We start from the raw sequence: 24437 nt of genomic DNA on the forward strand, positions 1-24437 counted from the left end.
CGGGACCCCGCCTCCGGGCCGGGCGCCAAGTTGAGCAGCTGGCACGCCTCGCGAAGCCCCAGTCCTGAAGCCCCAGTCCTGCGCTGCTTCCCGAGGCTCCGCACCAGCCGCGCTTCTCTCTGCCTGCAGGTAGGGAGCGTTGTTCCTCCGCAGGTGCCCACGGCCCAGCATCTCTGGCTAACTCGCTGGGCACCTTAGGACGGAGGATCTCTACACCCTTTCTTTGGGATGGAGACAGGAGGAGGGAAAGGGAACGCAATGGTCTAGGGGGCAGTAGAGCCAATTACCTGTTGGGGTTAATAAGAACAGGCAATGCATCTGGGCTTCCTCCAGGCGCAATTCAGTTTTGCTCTAAAATAATTTATACCTCTAAAAATAAATAAGGTGGGTAGTATAGGATAGGTAGTCATTCTTATGCGACCGTGTGTTCAGAATATAGCTCGGATGCTAGGCTGGAAGTCTGGACACGGGTCCTAGTCCACCGTCAGCTGCTTGCTAGTAATATGACTTGTGTAAGTCATCCCAGCTGCAGCAGATAAGTAAGTCTCTTCCTGCGCTAAGCACGTCCGGGACCCCTGAACGGAATTTATTTGCTCTGTCCATTCTGAAAACCCAAAGGAGTCCTAAAAGAGGAATGGAGGAGCCTAAGAATAAAAATAGTATAATAAAACATTTCTTAGACATGTTGACCTTGGCCTATGTCAAAGTTCAGTCTGGGTTTGTCTTATAACATAAGGAGTAAAAGTACCATTGTTCTACCTCTTTTTTTAATACTTGAAAAAAAATTTACTGTAGATGCTTTTCTATTAATTAAATAACCTTCTAAAAAATGTTTTTAGTGCTGCATTCGATTAGGTTGGATAACTAAATGAAATTAATTCCTCACTGTTGGGTATAAAGGTTATTTACAGTGGTTCTGTCTTAGCCATTCACTGAACATCATTGCATAGATCTCTGGAATATTGCTGATTGTTTCCGTCAATAAACTTAGAAGTGTCACTACTTAGTCAAAGAGACTGAATATTTTAAAGGCGTTTTGAAGAAAACTGAAAATGCTTTCCAGAAAGGATGTATCAGTTGACAATGATGGTTGTCAACAGTATTTAAGGAGAACTATGATACTCTGAAGAAAAACTTAGCCTTTCTCAGTAGAAGCAGGTAGGCAGAGGCCACATGACAGCAGTTAGAGTGTGGTCTTCAAGGAAGTCACAGAAATACTGTGGGGAATTGAAACCCCAAGTGGAAAATGCACAAGAGTGTCTCAGTGTGACTGAGAAGGAGGTTGGGCTTGGGGTTTAACTTAAGAATTTTTTTTTTTTTCTTTTGTGGAGATAGGGCTTTTGTTATGTTACCCAGGCTGGTCTCAAACTCCTCAGGCGATCCTCCCGCCTCAGGCTCCAGAAGTCCTGGGATTACTGGCCGGAGCCACCATGCAGGCCTCTTGCTCCTACTTTTGAGAAAGGAAGCTTAACCTTTTTTGTTTGTTTGTTTGTTTTTGTTTTTTGTTTTTTTTGAGACGAGTCTCACTCTGTTGCCCAAGCTGGAGTGCAGTGGTGCCATCTCAGCTCACGGCAACCTCTGCCTCCTGGGTTCAAGTGATTCTCCTGCCTCAGCCTCCTGAGTAGCTGGGACTACAGGCACCCACCACCACGCCTGGCTAATTTTTGTATTTTTAGTAGAGATGGGGTTTCACCATGTTGGTCAGGCTGATCTCGAACTCCTGACTCAGGTGATCCACCTGCCTCGGCCTCCCAAAGTTCTGGGATTACAGGCGTGAGCCACCGCGCCTGGCCACTTGACTTTTTCTCTATCTCTTCCTTCTACCCATCCTACCCTTGGAAGATAGAGAAGTAATATCAGTTCCATCGTGTTATACTGGGCTTCCCCCAGGGACAAACCCACTTCCCCAACCTGAATGAGCCATCACTTCTTCCCCAGTTTACATTTCATTGCTCTTTGAATGTCTCCGTTCGGATATGGGAATTCACATATGGTCATAATTCTTACCTGAAGAAGACTGACGTCTTCTTCTCTTAGACCAACTGCCCTGATGTGAGGTTTAGAGGTTAAAGAACATGTGTGTATTTACATGATCTTTGTATTCTGCCTTTTCGTCCCTCACTAATGACAGCTGAACCCCAAGGAAATAGAGCTGTGGAGGAGAGGGTTTGATGAGAAAGTAGGTAAATATTGGATCTAATCCATCATCTTCCAGGAAACCTCCATTACTTCTAAAAATTTCAACCAAATTCGTTAAAGGACAAGAACTCCACCAGAGCAGGGCCATAAACATTGGCAAAATTAGTTGTAATCTATGACTAGATTTAATGTCCCTTTGTTTTATTCACATATGGTTATAATGCTTTGCTTGGAATTAGGGGTATTTTAAGTTTTCTTCTGCCTAGTAAGTGTATTTGTGCTTATAATACAATAATTATAAAATATCACATTAATATTTTATAACTGTACAGTTAACTCTGGCCCAAGGAAAAGATATTCCGGTAGATGCTGCAGCCCGATTTTGTATCTAACCCTGGCAAGAGGATAATGACTCATGTTATTTCACTTACCCTTTTTATCTTTTAACATGAAGGGCTCATATAGGTCGATAAGAAACCAGTAATATAAACAGACCAAAAAATGATCAGATCTTTCACATTAGCAAAAAAAAAAAAATATTTTTTAAACAATACCCAACTGGGTGAAAATACAGTGTAACAGTACCAAGTATCAACATGTGTCAAGAACCAGAAAAATGTTTGTTTTCTTTGATCAGCAACACTATTTGAGGAAATCTATCCTCAGGGCCTAGCCTGGGGCCTGGCACACAGTAGGCACTGAACAAATATTTGCTCAACACACATATACTTATGATATTTTTAAAATTGGCAACAATCCGATACCTAATAATAGAGGAATTGAATATTATGGAACTGTTCAATAAGATGCTTACGAATATCATGCAGTAAGATGGGCAATATTTATATCATAAGCTTAAATGAAACAAATGGGTATTAAAGGTATGGTAAGGTTATAAATTACTTTTTAAAAGATTAAAGGGAAAAGACTGAAAGATATATACTGAAATGTTCACAGTGGTGACAAGGTTCCCCAGCCTTGGCACTACTGACATTTTGGGCTATGTCTTTGCTGTGGGAGGCTGGCCTGTGCTCTGCAGGAGGTTTGGCAGCACTCTTGGTTTCTACCCCTAGATAGCAGTAGCAACCCTCCCTCAACCAGCCCAATTTTGACAACCAAAAATGTTTCCAGGCATCACCAGATTCTCCCTGGGTGAGAGTGATGAAACAGTAGGTGATTTTCCCCTTCTTTTCTCATTTTCTGTAATTTTGTCACATTACGTTAATAATAAGGAAAAAACATAAAAAATAGATGAATTTATTATTCTACCTCAGTTTGGATGTTTGGACTCCCTTTTGGGGTTCTTTCCATTATATCACTTGGTCTGCTAAACAGTCTATGGTTTGGCAAGGCGAAATGATTCATGAAATTTTGTTTTTATTTTTTACCTGATACTAAAAGTAAAACATTCATTCGCTTGAAAATTTGGACACAGAACACCAAAAAAAAAATCCATAATCTCATCTCTCTTTTTCTGTGTTTTCCTTCCTTTTTTCCCTTTAAAAACAAGAGTGAAAACCTACCGGTTCTCCCTCCAATTTAATTCCTAAATATAATCACTGTTAACATCTTGGACATTTCCTGTGTCTAAACACACATACTCACTTTTTCTTTTTTTTAGCAAAAAGTGGATTTCTGCTACATGTAGTGTTCTGCAACTTCCTACATGTTTACAAAATCAGTACATTTACATATGCTGAATTCAGTCCTTAATGGTATTATATTTTGTGAATATAACAAAATTTATTTAACCACTTAGACAATCTAAGATATTCTCAGTTTGCTGTTATGAGCAATGCTCTTCCTTTACATATACATATATATGTGTGTGTGTGTGTGTGTGTGTGTTTTAGTAGGATAGATTTCTAGGAGAGGGCGAAATGTCATATGACATCCACATTTATAATTGTAATAGGAAGTATCAAAGTGCCCCCTAAAAAAAAAAATTCCTCCCATTAGTGTGTGAGAAAGCCTATTTGTTCATATCTTCACAAACACTAAATATTAGAAATATTTACAATTGTGTTCAAGCTAATAAGTGAAAAATGGTATTTCATATCTTATAATTTTTGTTGTGAGATTGAACATATTTCCTATGTTTACATGTCACCTGTATTTCTTATTCTCTGAACTATACGTTATGACCTTTCACTTATTTTCCTCATGGGTTATGTGTAGTTTGTGTAGTTGTCTTATTGATTGTTAGGAGCTATTTATATATTAGGAACATTAATCTCCTGTCTTATATGTATGTGGCATTGATTAGTTGATCATTTGTGAGTTCATGTCTGTATACAAAGATTAGAGAGGCACTAAGAGGGAAAACTTACCTCTTTCTTATCAAAGTTTGTAAATATATGTATAACAGAAGAGAGAGAAAACATTAATAAATGCTGAAATAAAGTATAAATCTTTTACTCCACTACTTCAACATAAACTACAAAAGGAGAGTGACTTTTCTTTCATGCTGACTTCCATATTCCCCATGCCTAAAATAGTGCCTAGCACAGAAGAGGTGCTCAATCAGTGTTTGCTAAATGAAAGAATTAGTAACATTTCAAGCAGGATGACTAAATGAAGAATAGAATCTAGGCAGATACTCTGGAAGAGTGACTGTGAGTCATTCATGGTCTTGGTATGAATTAGTCACATCCAGCTTTCTCCCCTTCCCACTCCCCACTGTTAGTAGAATAATCTGTTTATTGAGAGAATAGATTTATAATTTAGAATAAGTGAGAGGGGCAGAAGAGGAGATTTTGAAGGATGGCACCTGAAGGAGGACTAGCATGGCTGAGATAGTGAAGTGGAAGTCTTGGAAAGCTGAAGGGTAAGATGAAAGTATTTAGCCATAGGGGGAAAAAGCATCGACAGGCTGGAAATGTAAAAGTCAGATTCTCCTTGCTTTGAAATTTTGTACAGGGCAGGTTCTACTAGGTATGTTACAATGCAGAAAAAACATGAAATAGTTGAGAGGAATTTGGTGAAATATTATCTTCCTGGCTTCTTTTGAGTGAGCAGATTTTTTTCAGGGCCTGTAACTATAATAAATTTGAAACTTCTCATCTTTTAGTAACTTTTTTCACTTAAGTTTATGTGGCTGTGGGCAATGGAATGAAGGTATTGAACTTCCTATTCCCTGTTGGGTTTCCACAATTACAAGTCAATCATGACTGGTTATTAGAAGACTATTTCAATTAGAACCACCAAGTCCCATAATGTCATATTGTGTGTTTAATTATTAAGTAAAGCAGTCTTCTTTTTGTGTTTTCCATAATTAGCACATTCCAGAAAGATGAGGATATTTGCTGTCTTTATATTCACGATCTACTGGCATTTGCTGAATGGTAAGACACCAAATCCTTCCATTAGGTTCTATATTTTAAATATTTTAACCATGAGTTTAAAACTAAAATGATAATTTAAAATGCATGCAATTTTCTTATAGAGAGAATATTCTCTTCTTTCTTCTACTTTACACAATGACAAAGTCTTTCTTCTGCTTTACACAATGATAAAGTTCCCTGTGTCATTGTGTAAAAATATAGAGAATATAGACAAATTGAAAGACACAAAATAATCTATTACCCATTTCCCAGGGTTAACTACTGAAAATATCTGGGGAAATGGCCTATATGTATATATTTATTTGTTTGTTTTCAACAAGGCCAGGATCTTTCAATCTTTCAATCTTGGTTGCTCTGTGACATGCCTTTCCTGATGAGAATACTCTAAGGAAGAATTGTAGGATACATGGAAAATGTCAGGGTAACACAGTACTGGCACCACCCTGCGGTCCTTCCTGAACTCCATACCAATGTACTTCTTGCCAGAAAACTGATCAAAAGTTTAGGGAAGTAAAAGGAGATGTTAGAATCTACCATTCCCTCTATGTAGGAAGCAAATAGGTGTCCAGTCAAAGGACATTCTGGGGATGTCTACATGAAACCAAGTCTCCTGGTTGTAAGTACTCCATCTCCGTATAATACTTCTACAGTAATATATGTTTATAAATTGTGGGGGCAACTTGTTTAGCTAATTTTATTATTCTGTTATTGGGACACTATGTCTCAGCATGAGACATAGTGTCCCAAAACATATTTCAAGCCCATTGGATAAAATATGTACTTAGCAAGTTCTTAAATATAATGATAACATAACTGACCAGATAAGGTGATTTTTAAATGCTGTGCCAACTTTATAAATGTTTTGAGGAATTTTCCCTTTTCTGAAGGTTATTCTTCTTTCTTTTTAGCATTTACTGTCACGGTTCCCAAGGACCTATATGTGGTAGAGTACGGCAGCAATATGACAATTGAATGCAAATTCCCAGTAGAAAAACAATTAGACCTGACTTCACTAATTGTCTATTGGGAAATGGAGGATAAGAACATTATTCAATTTGTGCATGGAGAGGAAGACCTGAAGGTTCAGCATAGTAACTACAGACAGAGGGCCCAGCTGTTGAAGGACCAGCTCTCCCTGGGAAATGCTGCACTTCGGATCACAGATGTGAAATTGCAGGATGCAGGGGTTTACCGCTGCATGATCAGCTATGGTGGTGCCGACTACAAGCGGATTACCGTGAAAGTCAATGGTAAGAATTATTATAGATGAGAGGCCTGATCTTTATTGAAAACATATTCTAAGTGTTGAAGACTTTTCATTCTTATAATTCCATACTTATTTTCAAACAGAATAGCATAGTCTCTTCATTCATTCATTCAGTTCATGAATTCATTCATGTAAGTCTCCAATTAGCATTTCTTGAGCACCTATATGATAGTCACTGGAAATCCAGAGACAACACAGAGCCATGTTCTACGGTATGTACAGTTTTCCAAAAATAATTCCTAGTCCTTGCTTTTTTATTATAAATGTAATACATATACTTGCAAAGAATTCAGATACTATGGAAGAGATCAAATGAATTGCAAAAGTGTCCCTCTTCCCTTCACCACTATCTCCCATGAGATAACCAAGAGACACTCCAAGAGAGTAACCATTATTTGTGTGTCCCTCCAGAAACTTTTTTATTCAACTACTATTTTTTTATTTTATTAGGTCTGTCAGTTTTCCTTTCTTGAGCCTCTCTATATCAAATGCTAATAAATATATTCAGATCAAACCCCACTGTAAGGTTCATATTAAAAAAGACTTGAAGTCTCCCTATGAAGACAAAAAATAATCATATTAAGTGTAAAAGAACTTATTCTTCCAGTACAGTATAAACTATACTCACTGGGCATATATTCATCTTGAAAATCTATACTGATGTTGTCTTGGGGAATTGAAGAGGAACTAGGAGTGTCAATTCCTGGGAACTGACCCACAGTTATGTCATCAGGTCACTTGAGTTCGAAGTTTTGTGTTGGCACTAGCTAAGTAAAGGAAAACACCTCTGCTTTCATTGTTGAGTTTCATAGAATTGAGAGCTGAAAGGATCCCAGGCAGGAGCAACTAATCCAAACTCCCACAAAGAACAAAAATCCCCCAGAGGATCTTCTGTTCATATATTTCCTGCAGTGGCGTCCCTGTCATATCCCACAATGGCATCCCTGCCATTTGGACTCCCCTTCCATATCCTGTTGAAATTACTCCCTAATAGTAAGCTGAAATCTGCCCCTCTAGTTGTAGTTTTGGAATTATTTCATTTCCATGATGACCTTTTAATAGTTGACTAGAATTAAATCATCTCCCCTTGGTATTTCCATTCCTGGACTAACAACCATCAATCTGAGGGCTAACAATACAAGTAGAAAAAGTCTACACTTGTCATTGATCACTGATCAATGATTAATCAATGATCACTGATAATTATAAACTCAAAAACAAAATCATGTAGGGATTAAGAGAAATGTATCAGTTTTATGTTGTATTTCTGGTCCCTGATTCTGGCTCAAATAATGCTACTATTGTCAAGAAGATATCACTTGTAAAGTAGATTTAATTTTCATTATATTTTACCATGTGCTTCTCCATTCACGGCATTTCTTGAGATGTTGTGGTTTATACTTTCAGTTTTTCTCCAGTCCATCAGCAAATATCAGGCATCTACTGTGTTCCAAGATATTAAAGAAATCATCATGACTTAGCCTCATCAACAGCATTGCTAGATCTGGGATGGAAAAGAGTATAATCCTGGCAGTCAGGAAGAAGGCTGCATAAAGTATAAGTTTCTGCTTCCAAAGAAGATCTCTCATCAGCCTGTAGGGAGTGTATAGGGAGGGGACAGCTGTCCTTGTAGTAGCAAAGGGTTTTATTCAGGTCATCTGGGCTCCATAATATCCCTTGTGTATCTGCAGTCTCCTTTGCCATGGATCAACACAATAGGAAATCTTCTGGCACTGATGGTTTTTCCAAGGGGGAGTTCTTCAGGGAGCAAAGCAAATGACCAACCAGGTTTGAGGACCTGATTTGACAATTCCATTTTGTATTTTAAATTAGTTAATTTGCATTCTAGTCCCAATCCATCTTGTCATTTGCAGACAGTGGTTTTGGGGCTGAGTTGAGCTATACCAAAAGTCTGAACCTTCTGCACAAGGAAGGCAACCACCAAGCTTCACTTGCACTGAGGCAGTGTCTCCAATGGAAACGAGGTAGCTGGCTTGCAGAAGCTTTCCAACTCAGGGAAGTAGAACTCCTGAGTCACCTCCATATGCAAATGATTTCACAGTACTGCTGTTGAACTTCACTTCCCATCACAGCAAATGTGTGGTAACATAGCTTTGCCACAGGAGTTTACTCACCATGGGATTTTAAAGGTGAAACATTTCAAAACTGAAATTTGAAAGAATTTAGTTTTGGATTCACTCAATTATCATGATCACTTTGGGTGTTATTGCACCTTTCATGTTTGTGAGTTTAAATACCAGACTCTCAGGCCTCTAACTTTCAATTAAAAGTGTTTTTCTTTAATCACTGAACCTAATAGCAGGGAAAACGAAATGTTCATTTAGACTTTCAGGACCTTCAATGAGATGAGGCAGCTGAAAGATCAAAGTGTTGCATAGTTATCCCAGTAAAGCTATTTGGATCGTACGGACCAGATCAACTGCTGTCATTCCCCACCAACCCCATCTTTCCCCAAAATTCCCAGCCCTGTTTAAGTGTTCTCTGTAGCATTTATCTCTATCTAGTATATTGTGTAGCATATCATATCATACTTTTCTATTTTGTTTATTGTCTCTCTCCTCCTAGAATATAAACTCCACAAGCACAGCGATTTGGGTCTGTTTTTTAATATTGTTGTATCCCCAGGGCTTGACGTACAGTAGAGTGGTAGTATGACAAAAGCACACAAAAAATATTTGTTGAGTCAATGAATGAATGATTTCCTCAAATAGGATTAGCCTAAAATTTTGGAAACATGAACAGACTTGGATATATGAAAATTTATTTCCAAAACTGTTCATCAGGAACTGTTAGCACCTTCTAAAGGGTACATTGAAGCAGCAGTAGTAAAAGGAGGAGGAGGAGAAGCAGCTCTGCTACTACTACTATCGAGTACTACTACAATTAGCACTTGCTTATTCTGTGTGTTAGGTCCTGTACTGAACATTCTGCCTAAATTAGTTCATTTCCTCCTAGAAATGACTCTGTGAGGTAGGTGCTTCATCATGTAAGATGAGTATTTTTCACACTTCACTGTCTCTGAAATCTGAGTGTGTCTTTCAATGATGGAATCTTTGATTTCATGATAAGTGGTATTATTCCCATTTTAAGGATGAGGAAACTGAGGTCCAAAGAAATTAAGTAATTTGCCCAAATTCACCCAGCCTCGTAAATGATAAAGCTAGTTCTAAATCCAAGCAGATTGGCTCTGAAGTCTGGGCCCTTAATAACCACTTATTGCCTGTATTTGCACCTCTGGTGTATGTATCAAGTTATATATTGGCTTCAAAACTATCATGACCTTTTCTTGTTTTGATTGTTCAATGTTAGTATAGTGTTCTAGATCTCGTAGACCAGGGGTCTGCAAAAAATTTTGATTACTCACCTCATCTGTAAAACATTTTAAACTTGTGTGTCTGTGCAGGCACATTTGTGTGTAATTATAAAAAATTTATTATCTATTAATATATAGGTTGTATCGTAAGAAATTGCCATTTTTGAAGAGCAAAAAAGGTTGAATATTACCAGTTTCATCTGGTTCAACCTAATAGACATTTGTACAAAAACAGACATTTTAAGAGGATGAAATAAAAATTTAATAAACAATATTTTCAATTTTTACTAATTGTGACGCTTCACTATTGTTAGCTAATATGTCAAGGCATGATATACCTTAGGGTGGAATTTATCATTAACAACGGTGGATAGTGTCAATAATCTTGAGGTTTGTGTTTTTTTATATAACACTGTGAGGTCTAATTAAGTACTTAATTGTTTACAACCTCATACAGTCGCCAATAAGAAGTGTCACTTCTGCTGTTTCCTCTGGGTTGTGCTTGAATTATTAGTATTATCTTCAATCCTCAGTTTCTTTGTGGAAAACTTTTTAATTAGTTGTTTAATTTTGTAAGATGGTTAGTTTAGTCAAAATTAGATAAGAGAATCTGAAAATCCATAATTACCCCAAAGCAACCCACTCATAAGAACTATTATTTTTGTGTTTTGAAATCATAATTTTATTGATTTCCAGTGTTTCCACTGGTAGTGGTTTCATTGATGTAGGAGTATCAAAACATCACTCATTATTTATTTCAGTTTTGTTTGATCCTAGCTGTTTTGTGTTAACTCTGAAGAAATTACATCACAGATCTATTGTTGTCCTTGGTAAATGAATGGAGAGTTAAGGCTCTAGATCATTAGTGGTTATGCTGTAGTATTAGGAGTAAAAAAAAAGATTATATCAACAAAATAAGAACATGTTAATGTACTTGTAATAGATAAACATGAATAAAGCTCTTATGCTATATAGATGCACTGAACAATCTACTAGAATTGTCAGCAAACGGTATCTTAATCCTAAAAGGGTCCCAAACCAATGATCTAAAATTGAATCAAACTTTCTTCCTTGAGCATAATTGTTTAAGTGATTTATTAAAATAGCCAGCATTTAAAAGCTTAAAATATAAGTATCATAATGTGGTATCCTAGATAGATCCCAGAACAGAAAAAGGATATTAGGGAAAAACTGGAGGAATGGAATAAATTATGCAGTTTAGTTATTAATAATGTACTAATGTCCTTAGTTATGATCACTGCACCATGGTAAAGTAAGATACTAACAATAGAGGAAATTGGGTAAGGGGTATATGTAACTCTACACTATCTTTGCAATTTTTTTGTAAATTTAAAACTTCTAAAATAAAGAACAAATTTAAACATTAAAAAGTGTCGCCAGGAACATGTATCACTGTTTACAGATGAAACAGTATGTATTTTTATATCTAATTTCTGATCATTGGCTTCAAATCAGAAAAGTGAATGACACATCAAGATCAGGTTTTCTGTTTACTAAATAAAGTCTAAGAAAACAAAGCATACCAGCTGGAGAGATTCATGTTTATAAAGACAGATTTATAACAACAAAAATAAAATATCCAAGAATAAATTTAAGAAGAAATGGGGCACTATGTAAAAAGTATAGCACTTTACTGAGAAACATATGAAAACCTGAATACATGGAGAGAGGTATTTTATATTTGAATAGAAAGACTGCTGGTTTAAAGATAATTCTCTTTAAATTTTTTTTGTAGAAATTTAAGAGGTACAAGAGCAGTTTTGTCACATGGATATATTACATAGTGGTGAAGTCTGGGGTTTTAGTGTAAATTAATCTTTACATTTTGTTTGAGCCCAATAAATGTACCAACATGATTTTTATAGCAAGATAGTCATTCCTATTAACCCAAACTTGTCCCAACTTTGAACTGAACTGAGGCAGAGCTAGCAGGTGTTCCCCACTGCTGAGGCATCTGAACATTAAGCGTATCCCTCTGAGAACCAGCCTGCATTGATCCTCTTTCTAATGTAGACAGCATCAAGCTATATATCTAGTTCTGTGCTCAGCAAAAGCCCTGACTTCTTTTTGCTTATGTCCTAGCTCCATACAACAAAATCAACCAAAGAATTTTGGTTGTCGATCCAGTCACCTCTGAACATGAACTAACATGTCAGGCTGAGGGCTACCCCAAGGCCGAAGTCATTTGGACAAGCAGTGACCATCAAGTCCTGAGTGGTAAGACCACCACCACCAATTCCAAGAGAGAGGAGAAGCTTTTAAATGTGACCAGCACACTGAGAATCAACACAACAGCTAATGAGATTTTCTACTGCATTTTTAGGAGATTAGATCCTGAGGAAAACCATACAGCTGAATTGGTCATCCCAGGTAATATTCTGAATGTGTCCATTAAAATATGTCTAACACTGTCCCCTAGCACCTAGCATGATATCTGCCTATCATAGTCATTCAGTGTTTGTTGAATAAATGAATTAATGAATAACATTATATTTACAAAATGTATCCTAATTCCTCACTTCCATTCATCCAAATCATATTGTTACTTAATAAACATTCACCAGATATTTATTGAATATGCCTTTTGTTCCATGCATTGTAGTACTCATTTGACACACATAGAATAATAAGACTCACGTTCACACTCTTCAGGAAACAGATAAAAAACAAATGAACAAACAAAAAACAGGCAATCCAATACCATGTGGGAAATGCTTTCATACCATGTGGGAAACCTGGGGGAATACCTGAGAGGAATATTCAATTCAGGCCATGTTTCAGGAATACAAATCCTGGCACATCAGAGCCGCCTCCTTCTTACTAGGGTTTCTGTGGCAGGAAATAAATGGAACGTATTTTTCTATCTTATGCCAAATAGGAGGGACCCTTTCTCCCCTGTGCCTCTCCCAAGGTAGTCTACAATATTTCAACGCTAGCAGTCTGTTTAGTGCACAGGACATGAGGCTGTGTATCCCTGGGCAAATTGCTACACTTCTGTGTGCTTCACTTTCTCTGTAGGATTATAACCTACTGAGCAAGGTTATTGTGGGGGTCAAATTAGCAACAGTGTATGAAAATGATTTGAGACCAGTGCCTGCACAAATTCAACTATTTTTTTTTATCTCACTACTCTATAGAAGTAGGTAGGGTGGGAGACAGAGTCTGATGGGAGGCTCAGAATGTGAAAGAAAGTGAGGTGAGTGAGCATGATATTTAATATAAACACAAAGATATTCTGAGAAGAGCTTCTCACTTCCCTCGCCCCCAATAGATGTTGACAGGAAAATGCCATGTACTTCAGCAAAAACAGCTGAAAAATTAGACATAAAAGTCAATCAATAGGAAAAGATAATCCAGGATGGTCTTGTGAACAGAAAGAGGGAAAAAAAAAGTTTAGAAAATGATGGGGATGCTCTTACTGGCGTATGAGTCCTCAGGTATTCAACTGGCTTTCAGTAAAAGCTAGACTAGTGGGTTCCTGCCATTTAAAAGCTGTTTTATGACAACTTACTTGTTGGGTGGCCTACAGTAACTCACTTAACTGTGCTGAGTCTGTTTCCTCATCTGTAAATTGGGGATTTTTTTAAATAACTGGCATGCCTAACTCATAAAGTTGTTCTGAAACTGAAATAAAACATATATGAACAGGCATTGTAAACTGTAAGTTACGGAAAAAGCTGGCTGTTGTTGTGTCTTTAAAGCTTCACCTGGGTAGTTAGAGATGGATCATGGGTCTCAGTGGAGAGCTGAGCCAGGCAGGAGCTGACTAAGGGTGAGAGGTGGGAGTTAGCAATCTCTGAACATCTGTGTGCCATGGGACCCCTTTTCCTCCTGCATAGTACCCCAGACAAGGAGCCTAGTAAGAGATACTAATGGCTTGTTGTCCAGAGATGTTCAAACTGCAGAGAAAGATAAGACAACAAGCATTGGCCTCCAATCATGATGACAGATAGGAGGAGGTGGGAGCTCCTTAGCAGTGCTGGTTGGTTTTCCATGTTCTACTGTGGGCCATCTCTGCCATGTACTGTAGGCTACTAACTTCTATATTAAAAAATGCAAGAGGGGCCGGGAGTGGAGGCTCATGCCTGTAATCTCAGCACTTTGGGAGGCCAAGGTGGGCAGATCACTTGAGGTCAGGAGTTTGTAACCAGCCTGGCCAACATGGTGAATCTCTGCCTCTACTAAAAATACAAAAATTAGCCAGATGTGGTGGCGTGCACCCGTAATCCCAGCTACTCGGGAAGCTGAGGCATGAGAATTGCTTGAATCTGGGAGGCGGAGGTTGCAGTGAGCCAAGATTGTGCCACTGCCCTCCAGCCTGGGCAACAGAGAAAGACTCTGCCTCAAAAATAAATAAATAAATAAATAAATAAATGGAAGTGAAATAATCAAGGCCACCATTTAATACTGAGTAGCCACTCCATGTGGTTCTGTGCTAACACATTATAAAATATTAGCCTCACAAGAAATGTATTAGCATTTGTATTTTGTACACTGGTTAAGTATCTTGCCCAAGACCTCAAAACTGGTTAAGGGGCAGCAGAATTTAACCCCAGCGCCACCTTTTCAAAGTCTGGGCTTCTTACACTTCTCCATGCTGCTCCCATTTTAACAGACGTATCTTGCCATTCCAGCCACTCAAACTTTGGCATTTAAGAAAATTATCCTAAAGCTAAACTAAACTTCAAGGATGACTATTCTCCTGATGACCCCTTCCCATCAAAATTTTATCTTTAGTCAGTTTGTTTTTGTTTTGTTTTGTTTTTCAGAACTACCTCTGGCACTTCCTCCAAATGAAAGGACTCACTTGGTAATTCTGGGAGCCATCTTTTTACTCCTTGGTGTAGCACTGACATTCATCTTCTATTTAAGAAAAGGTAGTATTTCCTTAATTGCAGTGGTCTCCACTGGGGATGAGGAGGGGGTGAGAATTGGATCATGGCTGCAAGGAAACCTGACTTAACCTCTGCAGGGTGGTGCAAAGGCATTCCACTATTCAACAGTAATTATATTGAAGCTGCATGGGATCACTGGGTGAAGATGAGGTGTAAGGGGTGAGGGACAGGAGAATGGGTATGGATGGAGGTAGAAGATGCAGTGTCATACAGTTTTTTTCTATCATGAAAATAACCACAGACTTACTGTAAAGAAGGAGCTAAAATGCCTGTCATTTTCAGTTGCATTTTAGTTTTGCATTAGTTGCACCCAGCTGGTTTCTGGGTACTCTAAGTAATAAAAATAGTTCCTCTGTAGAACTGTAGTATTTTCACCATAGAGTATTTTGTAAAATTATTGGTAGAGGATGTTACATAATTTGCATGTGTTCCTTTCTCCATTTACCTGTGGGAACAATTAAAATCCAGGAAAATGAGTATATTCAAATAATTTCCTCCCATTTATGATGATTCAGAGTAAATAATTCCTCCGATACTTAGAGAAGTATACCAAGAGATCCAGTGATTGTATAGAGTTGTCTGATGTTAAATAGGGAAGTAGAATATGGAAGGGAATTCCAATAGTCGTTGAAAAATTCCCCACAACCCCTTACATGGGGGAAAGTGTTGTTAACTGAGAGAGTAGAGATAAGCTGTTACCAAAAATTATGTTCTTAACAGGATTGAGATAGCCAGAATATAAGGATCAAGTTTCAATGACAGTAAGATCCTGAGATGCAGTTGATTTGCACAAAGAAATAATTGTTGCCAGCTTGCATTTTGAATATTTCTCTGGAAGAAGAGATTAGTTGGCAGTAGAAATGAATAGAAATCAATAGATATTAAAATACCTCAGAATTTGGTTCATCTCTGGGAAAAGATGAAAAATAAAAGTGTATAGTCCTCAAGAAAATCTGGGATCAAAAGCATGTGCCTTACCCTATTGAATTAATTAACCTCAGAAGTTGGGAACTGTGGAATAAGGATGTCCACCAGACTTCCTAGGGATTACAAATGTTTCATAGAACTTGAAATTTAAACTTGGGTCACTGTATGGGATGTAGAGCTGTGCTATATGGAAATAAAAATGATTTCTTTTTCTCAAGGGAGAATGATGGATATGAAAAAATGTGGCATTCGAGTTACAAACTCAAAGAAGCAACGTGGTAAGAATATCAGAAGGAATTGGGAAGTAGAAGGCAAAGGAAACAAAAAGCTAAAGCAATAACAAAGAGAAATCCATTAGTCATAATCTCCTCTCCTTTTAAAGAATGCTGGTTCCCCTTTGCCTCACAACTAATACAAGAACTTCTCCACCATCTCAGGAAGTTTAGGGATGGCCTTCAAGAGTAGAGTAGGGAGCAGCTCTGTGGAGAGAGGAGAGGAGCAGGGAAGGGGAAGGAGTCAGCTTCTCTTTGCTAATCTGTTGCCCTGCACCCTAGCAGCTCCCTGCAGCAGGGGACAAGGTTGACTTAGGTGGATGGATAATTAATTGATGCTAAAATATTGTGTGTCAGTATTGTATATTGTAACACTATGTTAACTGCGCCATGCACGGTAGCTCATTTAGTCCCCCACCCCTTGCCATTACCAAAAAGAGAGAGAGAAAAATACTAGAATTATCCTCATTTTACAGTAGAGAAAACAGAGGGTCAAGAAGATAAAGTAAAGTGCCCAAGAACACACAACTGATCACAAATATCAAGCTTGGGGGCCATTAGCCTAACCACAGACCCTTACTCTTAACCCATCTGCTTCAATCCATTTTGCTACAAATGTTTACATTTATAAGCAGGGCAGAAAAGTCTCATCCAGTTTATTGAACTAAGAAGAAAGTTATATTAAGGTTTCTAATTTTTTTTAATGTAGTTAGAAACCAAACTTAACAATGAGCCCAAGTTTAAAGCAGTCTAATTAACTTGACAAGCTCAGGCAAGTTTCATTCTGTGGCCCGTAGCATCATCTTTGTTGTAAAGCTAAGCAGCAAATGTTATTTGGGTCATCCTGGGGGGAAAGTCATCCCAATTTGCTCAAGACTGAGGGGTTTTTCAGGATATCATGTAAGGATAATTGGGTACAAATATAACCTGCTTCTTTCTCTCATTTCAAATGTATCATTTATCATCTCAGCAACTATGAGTTATGTTTTTTATTAGATTTCTTGTTACTTTTTCCCCAGACCGCTCCCCATGAAATTAATATACTATTATCACTCTCCAGATACACAATTGGAGGAGACGTAATCCAGCATTGGAACTTCTGATCTTCAAGCAGGGATTCTCAGCCTGTGGTTTGGGGGTTCGTCAGGGCTGAGCATGACCAGAGGAATGAATGGGCCCGTGGGATGCATGCAGTATGGGACTTAAAAGTCCCAAGCACTGAAAATGGAACCTGGCGAAAGCAGAGGAGGAGAATGAAGAAAAATGGAGTTGAACAGGGAGCGTGGAGGGAGACCTTGATACTTTCAAATGCCTGAGGGGCTCATCGGTGCATGTGACAGGGAGAAAGGATACTTCTGAACAAGGAGCCTCCAAGCAAATCATCCACTGCTCATCTTAGGAAAACGGGTCGAGAATCCCTAATCTGAGGGTCAGTTCCTGCAGAAGTGCCCTTTGCCTCCACTCAATGCCTCAATTTGTTTTCTGCGTGACTGAGGGTCCCCAGTGTTGGAACAGTATTTATGTATGAGATTTTCCTATTTATTTTGAGTCTGTGAGGTCTTCTTGTCATGGGAGTGTGGTTGTGAATGATTTCTTTTGAAGATATATTGTAGTAGATGTTAAAATTTTGTCGCCAAACTAAACTTGATGCTTAATGACTTGCTCACATCTAGTAAAACATGGAGTATTTGTAAGGTGCTTGGTCTCCTCTATAACTACAAGTACACATTGGAAGCATAAAGATCAAACCGTTGATTTGTATAGGATGTCACCTTTATTTAACCCATTAATACTCTGATTGACTTAATCTTATTCTCAGACCTCAAGTGTCTGTGCAGTATCTGTTCCATTTAAATATCAGCTTTATAATTATGTGGTACCATACACACATAATCTCCTTTCATCGCTGTAACCACCCTGTTGTGATAACCACTATTATTTTACCCATTGTACAGCTGAGGAAGCAAACAGATTAAGTAACTTTCCAAAACCAGTAAATAGCAGAGCTCAGACTGCCACCCACTGTCCTTTTATAATACAATTTACAGCTATATTTTACTTTAAGCAATTCATTTATTCAAAACCCATTTATTAAGTGCCCTTGCAATATCAATCACTGTACCAGGCATTGAATCTACAGATGTGAGCAAGAGAAAGTACCTGTCCTCAAGGAGCTCGGAGTATAATAAGGAGATTAATAAGAAAATACATTATTACAATCTAGTCCAGTGTCATAGCATAAGGATGATGTGAGGAGAAAAGCTGAGCAGTGTTGCCAAGAGGAGGAAATAGGCCAGTGTGGTCTGGGACAGTTGAATGTATTTAAACATCTTAATCATCAAAGTAATTTTCGTTTACAAAGAGAAGTCAGTACTTAAAATAACCCTGAAAAATAACACTCGAATTCCTTTTCTAGCATTATATTTATCCCTGATTTGCCTTTGCCATACAATCTAATGCTTGTTTATATAGTGTCTGATATTGTTTAACAGTTCTGTCTTTTCTATTTAAATGCTATTAAATTTTAAATTCATACCTTTCCATGATTCAAAATTCAAAAGATCCCATGGGAGATGGTTTGAAAATCTCCACTTCATCCTCCAAGCCATTCAAGTTTCCTTTCCAGAAGCAACTGCTACTGCCTTTTATTCATATGTTCTTCTAAAGATAGTCTACATTTGGAAATGTATGTTAAAAGCATATATTTTTAAATTTTTTTCCCTAAATAGTAACACATTATATGTCTGCTGTGCACTTTGCTATTTTTATTTATTGTAGTGTTTCTTATGTAGCAGATGGAATGAATTTGAAGCTCCCAATGGTCAGGACACATGCCTTCTTTGTTTCTAAGTTATCTTTCCCATAGCTTTTCATAATCTTTCATATGATGTAGTACATGTTAAATATGTGCTACATATACATTTAGACAACCAGCATTTGTTAAGTATTTGCTCTAGGACTGAGTTTGGATTTATGTTTGCTCAAAAGGAGACCCATGGGCTCTCCAGGGTGCACTGAGTCAATCTAGTCCTAAAAAGCAATCTTATTATTAACTCTGTATGACAGAATCATATCCGGAACTTTTGTTTTCTGCTTTCTGTCAAGTATAAACTTCACTTTGATGCTGTACTTGCAAAATCACATTTTCTTTCTGGAAATTCCAGTAGTGTACCTTGACTGCTAGTTACCCTGTGCCAGAAAAGCCTCATTCGTTGTGCTTGAACCCTTTAATGCCACTAGCTGTCATCACTACACAGGCCTCCTAAGAGGCTTCCTGGAGGTTTTGAGATTCAGATGCCCTGCGAGATCCCAGAGTTTCCTTTCCCTCTTGGCCACATTCTGGTGTCAGTGACAAGGAATACCTTCGCTTTGCCACCCGTCAAGGTTGAAGAAACAGCGTCTCCAACAGAGCTCCTTGTGTTATCTGTTTGTACATGTGCATTTGTACAGTAATTTGTGTGACAGTGTTCTCTGTGTGAATTACAGGCAAGAACTGTGGCTGAGCAAGGCACATAGTCTACTCAGTCTATTCCTAACTCCTCCTTGTGGTGTTGGATTTGTAAGGCACTTTATCCCTTTTGTCTCATGTTTCATCGTAAATGGCATAGGCAGAGATGATATCTAATTCTGCATTTGATTGTCACTTTTTGTACCTGCATTAATTTAATAAAATATCCTTATTTATTTTGTTACTCGGTACACCAGCATGTCCATTTTCTTGTTTATTTTGTGTTTCATAAAATGCTTAGTTTAACATCCCGGTGGAGAAAGTTACTTGGAATATTTGCAGCCTGCTTACCAGTTCTTTCTTCATTGCTTCTGTGTTTATACACCATGCTTTTGAATCCTGCACAATGAAAAAAGTATCAAAAGAATTTATTTTAAAAAAGAATGTACTGAAAATTTTCATTCTCTCTCATTCAGCAGCTTCTTTTTGGACCATACCAAGAAGAGTCAAAATCCTGTCATCTACATTGAAGATCTAAGGGAGAGAGGGTGGGAGAGAAGGAGTGGAATTCAATAGAACTACAGGGAAACAAAGGGACTTACCTCTAAGAAAGTACTTTTCCCAGATCTGTAAACGGGTATGCAATCCAGTGCATATGAAGCTGGATGTATTGCAATCTTCCAGTTTTGAAAACAAAGCGAGAAGCCTAGAACTAAGCCAGGTTGAGGATTTAGGGCTAGCAATGGTTAGGACCCTAGATCTGTGGTTTTAAAACAAGCATGACAAAACTTATCATTCAAGGAATTATAGACCTTTTAATGTGTTATCCGGTTAGATTTTAGTCAGAAATTCCGTTTTAAAAGTCTTTATCACTTGTTTGAATCAGATACTCTCAAAGGATTATAATGGCTATTCTAAGAATATGAGTTTGACTGTAGATGTTTTTGTTTGTTTGTTTGTTTTTGAGACAGAGTTTTGCTCTTGTCGCCCAGGCTGGAGTGCAATGGCACTATCTCAGCTCACTGCAACCTCCACATCCAGGTTCAAGTGATTCTCCTTCCTCAGGCCCTCGAGTAGCTGGGATTACAGGCACCTAACACCACTCCTGGCTAATTTTTGTATTTTAGTAGAGACAGGGTTTCACCATGTTGGCCAGGATGGTCTCGAACTCCTGACCTTGGGAGATCCACCCACCTCAGCCTCCCAAAGTGCTGGGATTACAGGCCTGAGCCACCATGCCTGGCCTCTAGATGTTTTCAGTAGTAATGACGATGCACTATTTTTGCTAGCCCTTGGGCAGTCAAAGCAATAAATATGGGTGCTAGACATCAGGATATCTGGCCTTCCTAATCAGGAAGAACTATTCTTCCTGGCTTGCCTTGGTGGTATGGAAATTTTGTGACATTTGAGGGGTCTGTATTATAGAAAAGTTAATATGAAAATGGTCCATAAGCTTTCATTAAACTTTTGCTCTAGTCTCTTTTACAAGCGTGTGACTGTCTGCCACAAGTAGGCCTAATATAATTTTTAAGTTTTATTTTATTTTTAATTGACACATAATTGACTTTTTTATTATTATACTTTAAGTTCTAGGGTACATGTGCACAATGTGCAGGTTTGTTACATATGTATACATGTGCCATGCTGGTGTGCTGTACCCATTAACTCATCATTTACATTACATATATCTCCTAATGTTATCCCCACAACCTCCCCCAACCCCATGACAGGCCCCAGTGCGTGACGTTCCCCATCCTGTGTCCAAGTGTTCTCATTGTTCAATTCCCACCTATGAATGAGAACATGCAGTGTTTGGTTTTCTGTCCTTGCAATACTTTCCTCAGAATGATGGTTTCCAGCTTCATCCATGTCCCTACAAAGGAAATGAACTCATCCTTTTTTATGACTGCATAGTATTCCATGGTGTGTATGTGCCACATTTTCTTAATCCACTCTATCATTGATGGACATTTGGGTTGGTTCCAAGTCTTTGCTATTGTGAATAGTGTCACAATAAACATATGTGTGCATGTGTCTTTATAGCAGCATGATTTATAATTCTTAGGGTATATACCCAGTAATGGGATTGCTGGGTCAAATGGTATTTCTAGTTCTAGATCCTTGAGGAATCGCCACACTGTCTTCCACAATGCTTGAACTAATTTACAGTCCCACCAACAGTGTAAAAGCGTTCCTATTTCTCCACATCCTCTCCAGCACCTGTTGTTTCCTGACTTTTTAATGATTGCCATTCTAACTGGTGTGAGACAGTACCTCACTGTGGTTTTGATTTGCATTTCTCTGATGGCCAGTGATGATGAACATTTTTTCATGTGTCTGTTGGCTGCATAAATGTCTTCTTTTGAGAAGCGTCTGTTCATATCCTTTGCCCACTTTTTGATGGGGTTGTTTGATTTTTTCTTGTAAATTTGTTTCAGTTCTTTGTAGTTTCTGGATATTAGCCCTTTGTCAGATGGGTAGATTGAAAAAATGTTCTCCCATTCTGTAGGTTGCCTGTTCACTCTGATGGTAGTTTCTTTTGCTGTGCAGAAGCTCTTTAATTTAATTAGATCCCATTTGTCAATTTTGGCTTTTGTTGCCATTGCTTTTGGTGTTTTAGTCATGAAGTCCTTGCCCATGCCTATGCCCTGATTGGTATTGCCTAGGTTTTCTGCTAGGGTTTTAATGGTTTTAGGTATAACATTTAAGTCTTTAATCCATCTTGAATTAATTTTTGTATAAGGTGTAAGGAAGGAATCCAGTTTCAGCTTTCTACTTATGGCTAACCAGTTTTCCCAGCACCATTTATTAAATAGGGAATCCTTTCCCCATTTCTTGTTTCTCTCAGGTTTCTCAAAGATCAGATGGTTGTAGATGTGTGGTATTATTTCTGAGGGCTCTGTTCTGTTCCATTGGTCTATATCTCTGTTTTGGTACCAGTACCATGCTGTTTTGGTTACTGTAGCCTTATAGTATAGTTTGAAGTCAGGTAGCATGATGCCTCCAGCTTTGTTCTTTTGGCTTAGGATTGTCTTGGCAATACAGGCTCTTTTTTGGTTCCATATGACCTTTAAAGTAGTTTTTCCAATTCTGTGAAGAAAGTCATTTGTAGCTTGATGGGGATGGCACTGAATCTATAAATTACCTTGGGCAGTATGGCCATTTTCACGATATTGATTCTTCCTATCCATGAGCATGGAATGTTCTTCCATTTGTTTGTGTCCTCTTTTGTTTCGTTGAGCAGTGGTTTGTAGTTCTCCTTGAAGAGGTCCTTCACATCCCCTGTAAGTTGGATTCCTAGTTATTTTATTCTCTTTGAAGCAATTGTTAATGGGAGTTCAGTCATGATTTGGCTCTCTGTTTGTCTGTTGTTGGTGTATAGGAATGCTTGTGATTTTTGTCATTGATTTTGTATCCTGAGGCTTTGCTGAAGTTGCTTATCAGGTTAAGGAGATTTTGGGCTGAGACGATGGGGTTTTCTAAATATACAATTATGTCATCTGCAAACAGGGACAATTTGACTTTCTCTTTTCCTAATTGAATACCCTTTATATCTTTCTCTCCTGCCTGATTGCCCTGGCCAGAACTTCCAACACTATGTTGAATAGGAGTGGTGAGAGAGGGCATCCCTGTCTTGTGCCAGTTTTCAAAGGGAATGCTTCCAGTTTTTGCCCATTCAGTATGATATTGGTTGTGTGTTTGTCATAAATAGCTCTTATTATTTTGAGATATGTCTCATCAATACCTAGTTTATGGAGAGTTTTTAGCATGAAGGGCTGTTGAATTTTGTCAAAGGCCTTTTCTGCATCTATTGAGATAGTCATGTGCTTTTTGTTGTTGGTTCTGTTTATACGCTGGATTACGTTTATTGATTTGCATATGTTGAACAAGCCTTGCATCCAGTTTTTGCCTGTTCGGTATTATATTGGCTGTGTTTGTCATAAATAGCTCTTATTATTTTGAGATACATCCCATCAATACCTACTTTATTGAGAGTTTTTAGCATGAAGGGCTGTTGAATTTTGTCAAAGGCATTTTCTGCATTTATTGAGATAATCATGTGGTTTTTGTCTTTGGTTCTGTTTATATGCTGGATTATATTTATTGATTTGCATATGTTGAATCAGCCTTGCATTCCAGGGTTGAAGCCAACATGATCATGGTGGATAAACTTTTTGATGTGCTGGTGGATTCAGTTTGCCAGTATTTTATTGAGGATTTTTGCACCGATGTTCATCAGGGATATTGGTCTAAAATTCTCTCTTTTTGTTGTGTATCTGCCAGGCTTTGGTATCAGGATGATGTTGGCCTCATAAAATGAGTTAGGGAGGATTCTCTCTTTTTCTACTGATTGAAATTAGTTTCAGAAGGAATAGTACCGGCTCCTCTTTGTACCTCTAGTAGAATTCGGGTGTAAATCCATCTGGTCCTGGACTTTTTTTGGTTGGTAGGCTATTACTTATTGCCTCAATTTCAGAGCCTGTTATTGGTCTGTTTAGAGATTCAACTTCTCCTGGGTTAGTGTTGGGAGGGTGTATGTGTCCAGGAATTTATCCATTTCTTCTAGATTTTCTAGTTTATTTGCATAGAGGTGTTTATACTATTCTCTGATGGTAGTTTGTATTTCTGTGGGATCGGTGGTGATATCCCCTTTATCATTTTTTATCACATCTATTTGATTCTTCTCTCTTTTCTTCTTTGTTAGGCTTGCTAGTGGTCTATCACTATTGTTGATCTTTTCAAAAAACAAGCTCCTGGATTAACTGATTTTTGAAGGGTTTTTTGTGTCT

General features: G+C 38.0%; 2 protein-coding genes across 7 annotated transcripts in view; one reads left to right on the plus strand and one right to left on the minus strand.

Moving 5' to 3' along the window:
• PLGRKT (plasminogen receptor with a C-terminal lysine) overlaps positions 1 to 24437 on the minus strand; it is a 244267-nt gene that overhangs the window by 87245 nt on the left and 132585 nt on the right. The window lies entirely within an intron of this gene.
• Positions 16 to 19898, plus strand: CD274 (CD274 molecule). Of its 5 annotated transcripts, none has more exons than XM_009188797.4 (7): positions 16 to 129; positions 5418 to 5483; positions 6392 to 6733; positions 12188 to 12475; positions 14875 to 14982; positions 16146 to 16205; positions 17260 to 19896. In XM_009188797.4, exons 2-7 carry the CDS (start codon positions 5432 to 5434, stop codon positions 17280 to 17282), a joined length of 873 nt encoding a protein of 290 aa, XP_009187061.2. In that variant the 5' UTR covers positions 16 to 129; positions 5418 to 5431; the 3' UTR covers positions 17283 to 19896.

Source organism: Papio anubis, chromosome 13 (assembly GCF_008728515.1).
Source record: "Papio anubis isolate 15944 chromosome 13, Panubis1.0, whole genome shotgun sequence".
In the NCBI taxonomy this organism is placed as follows: Eukaryota; Metazoa; Chordata; class Mammalia; order Primates; family Cercopithecidae; genus Papio; species Papio anubis.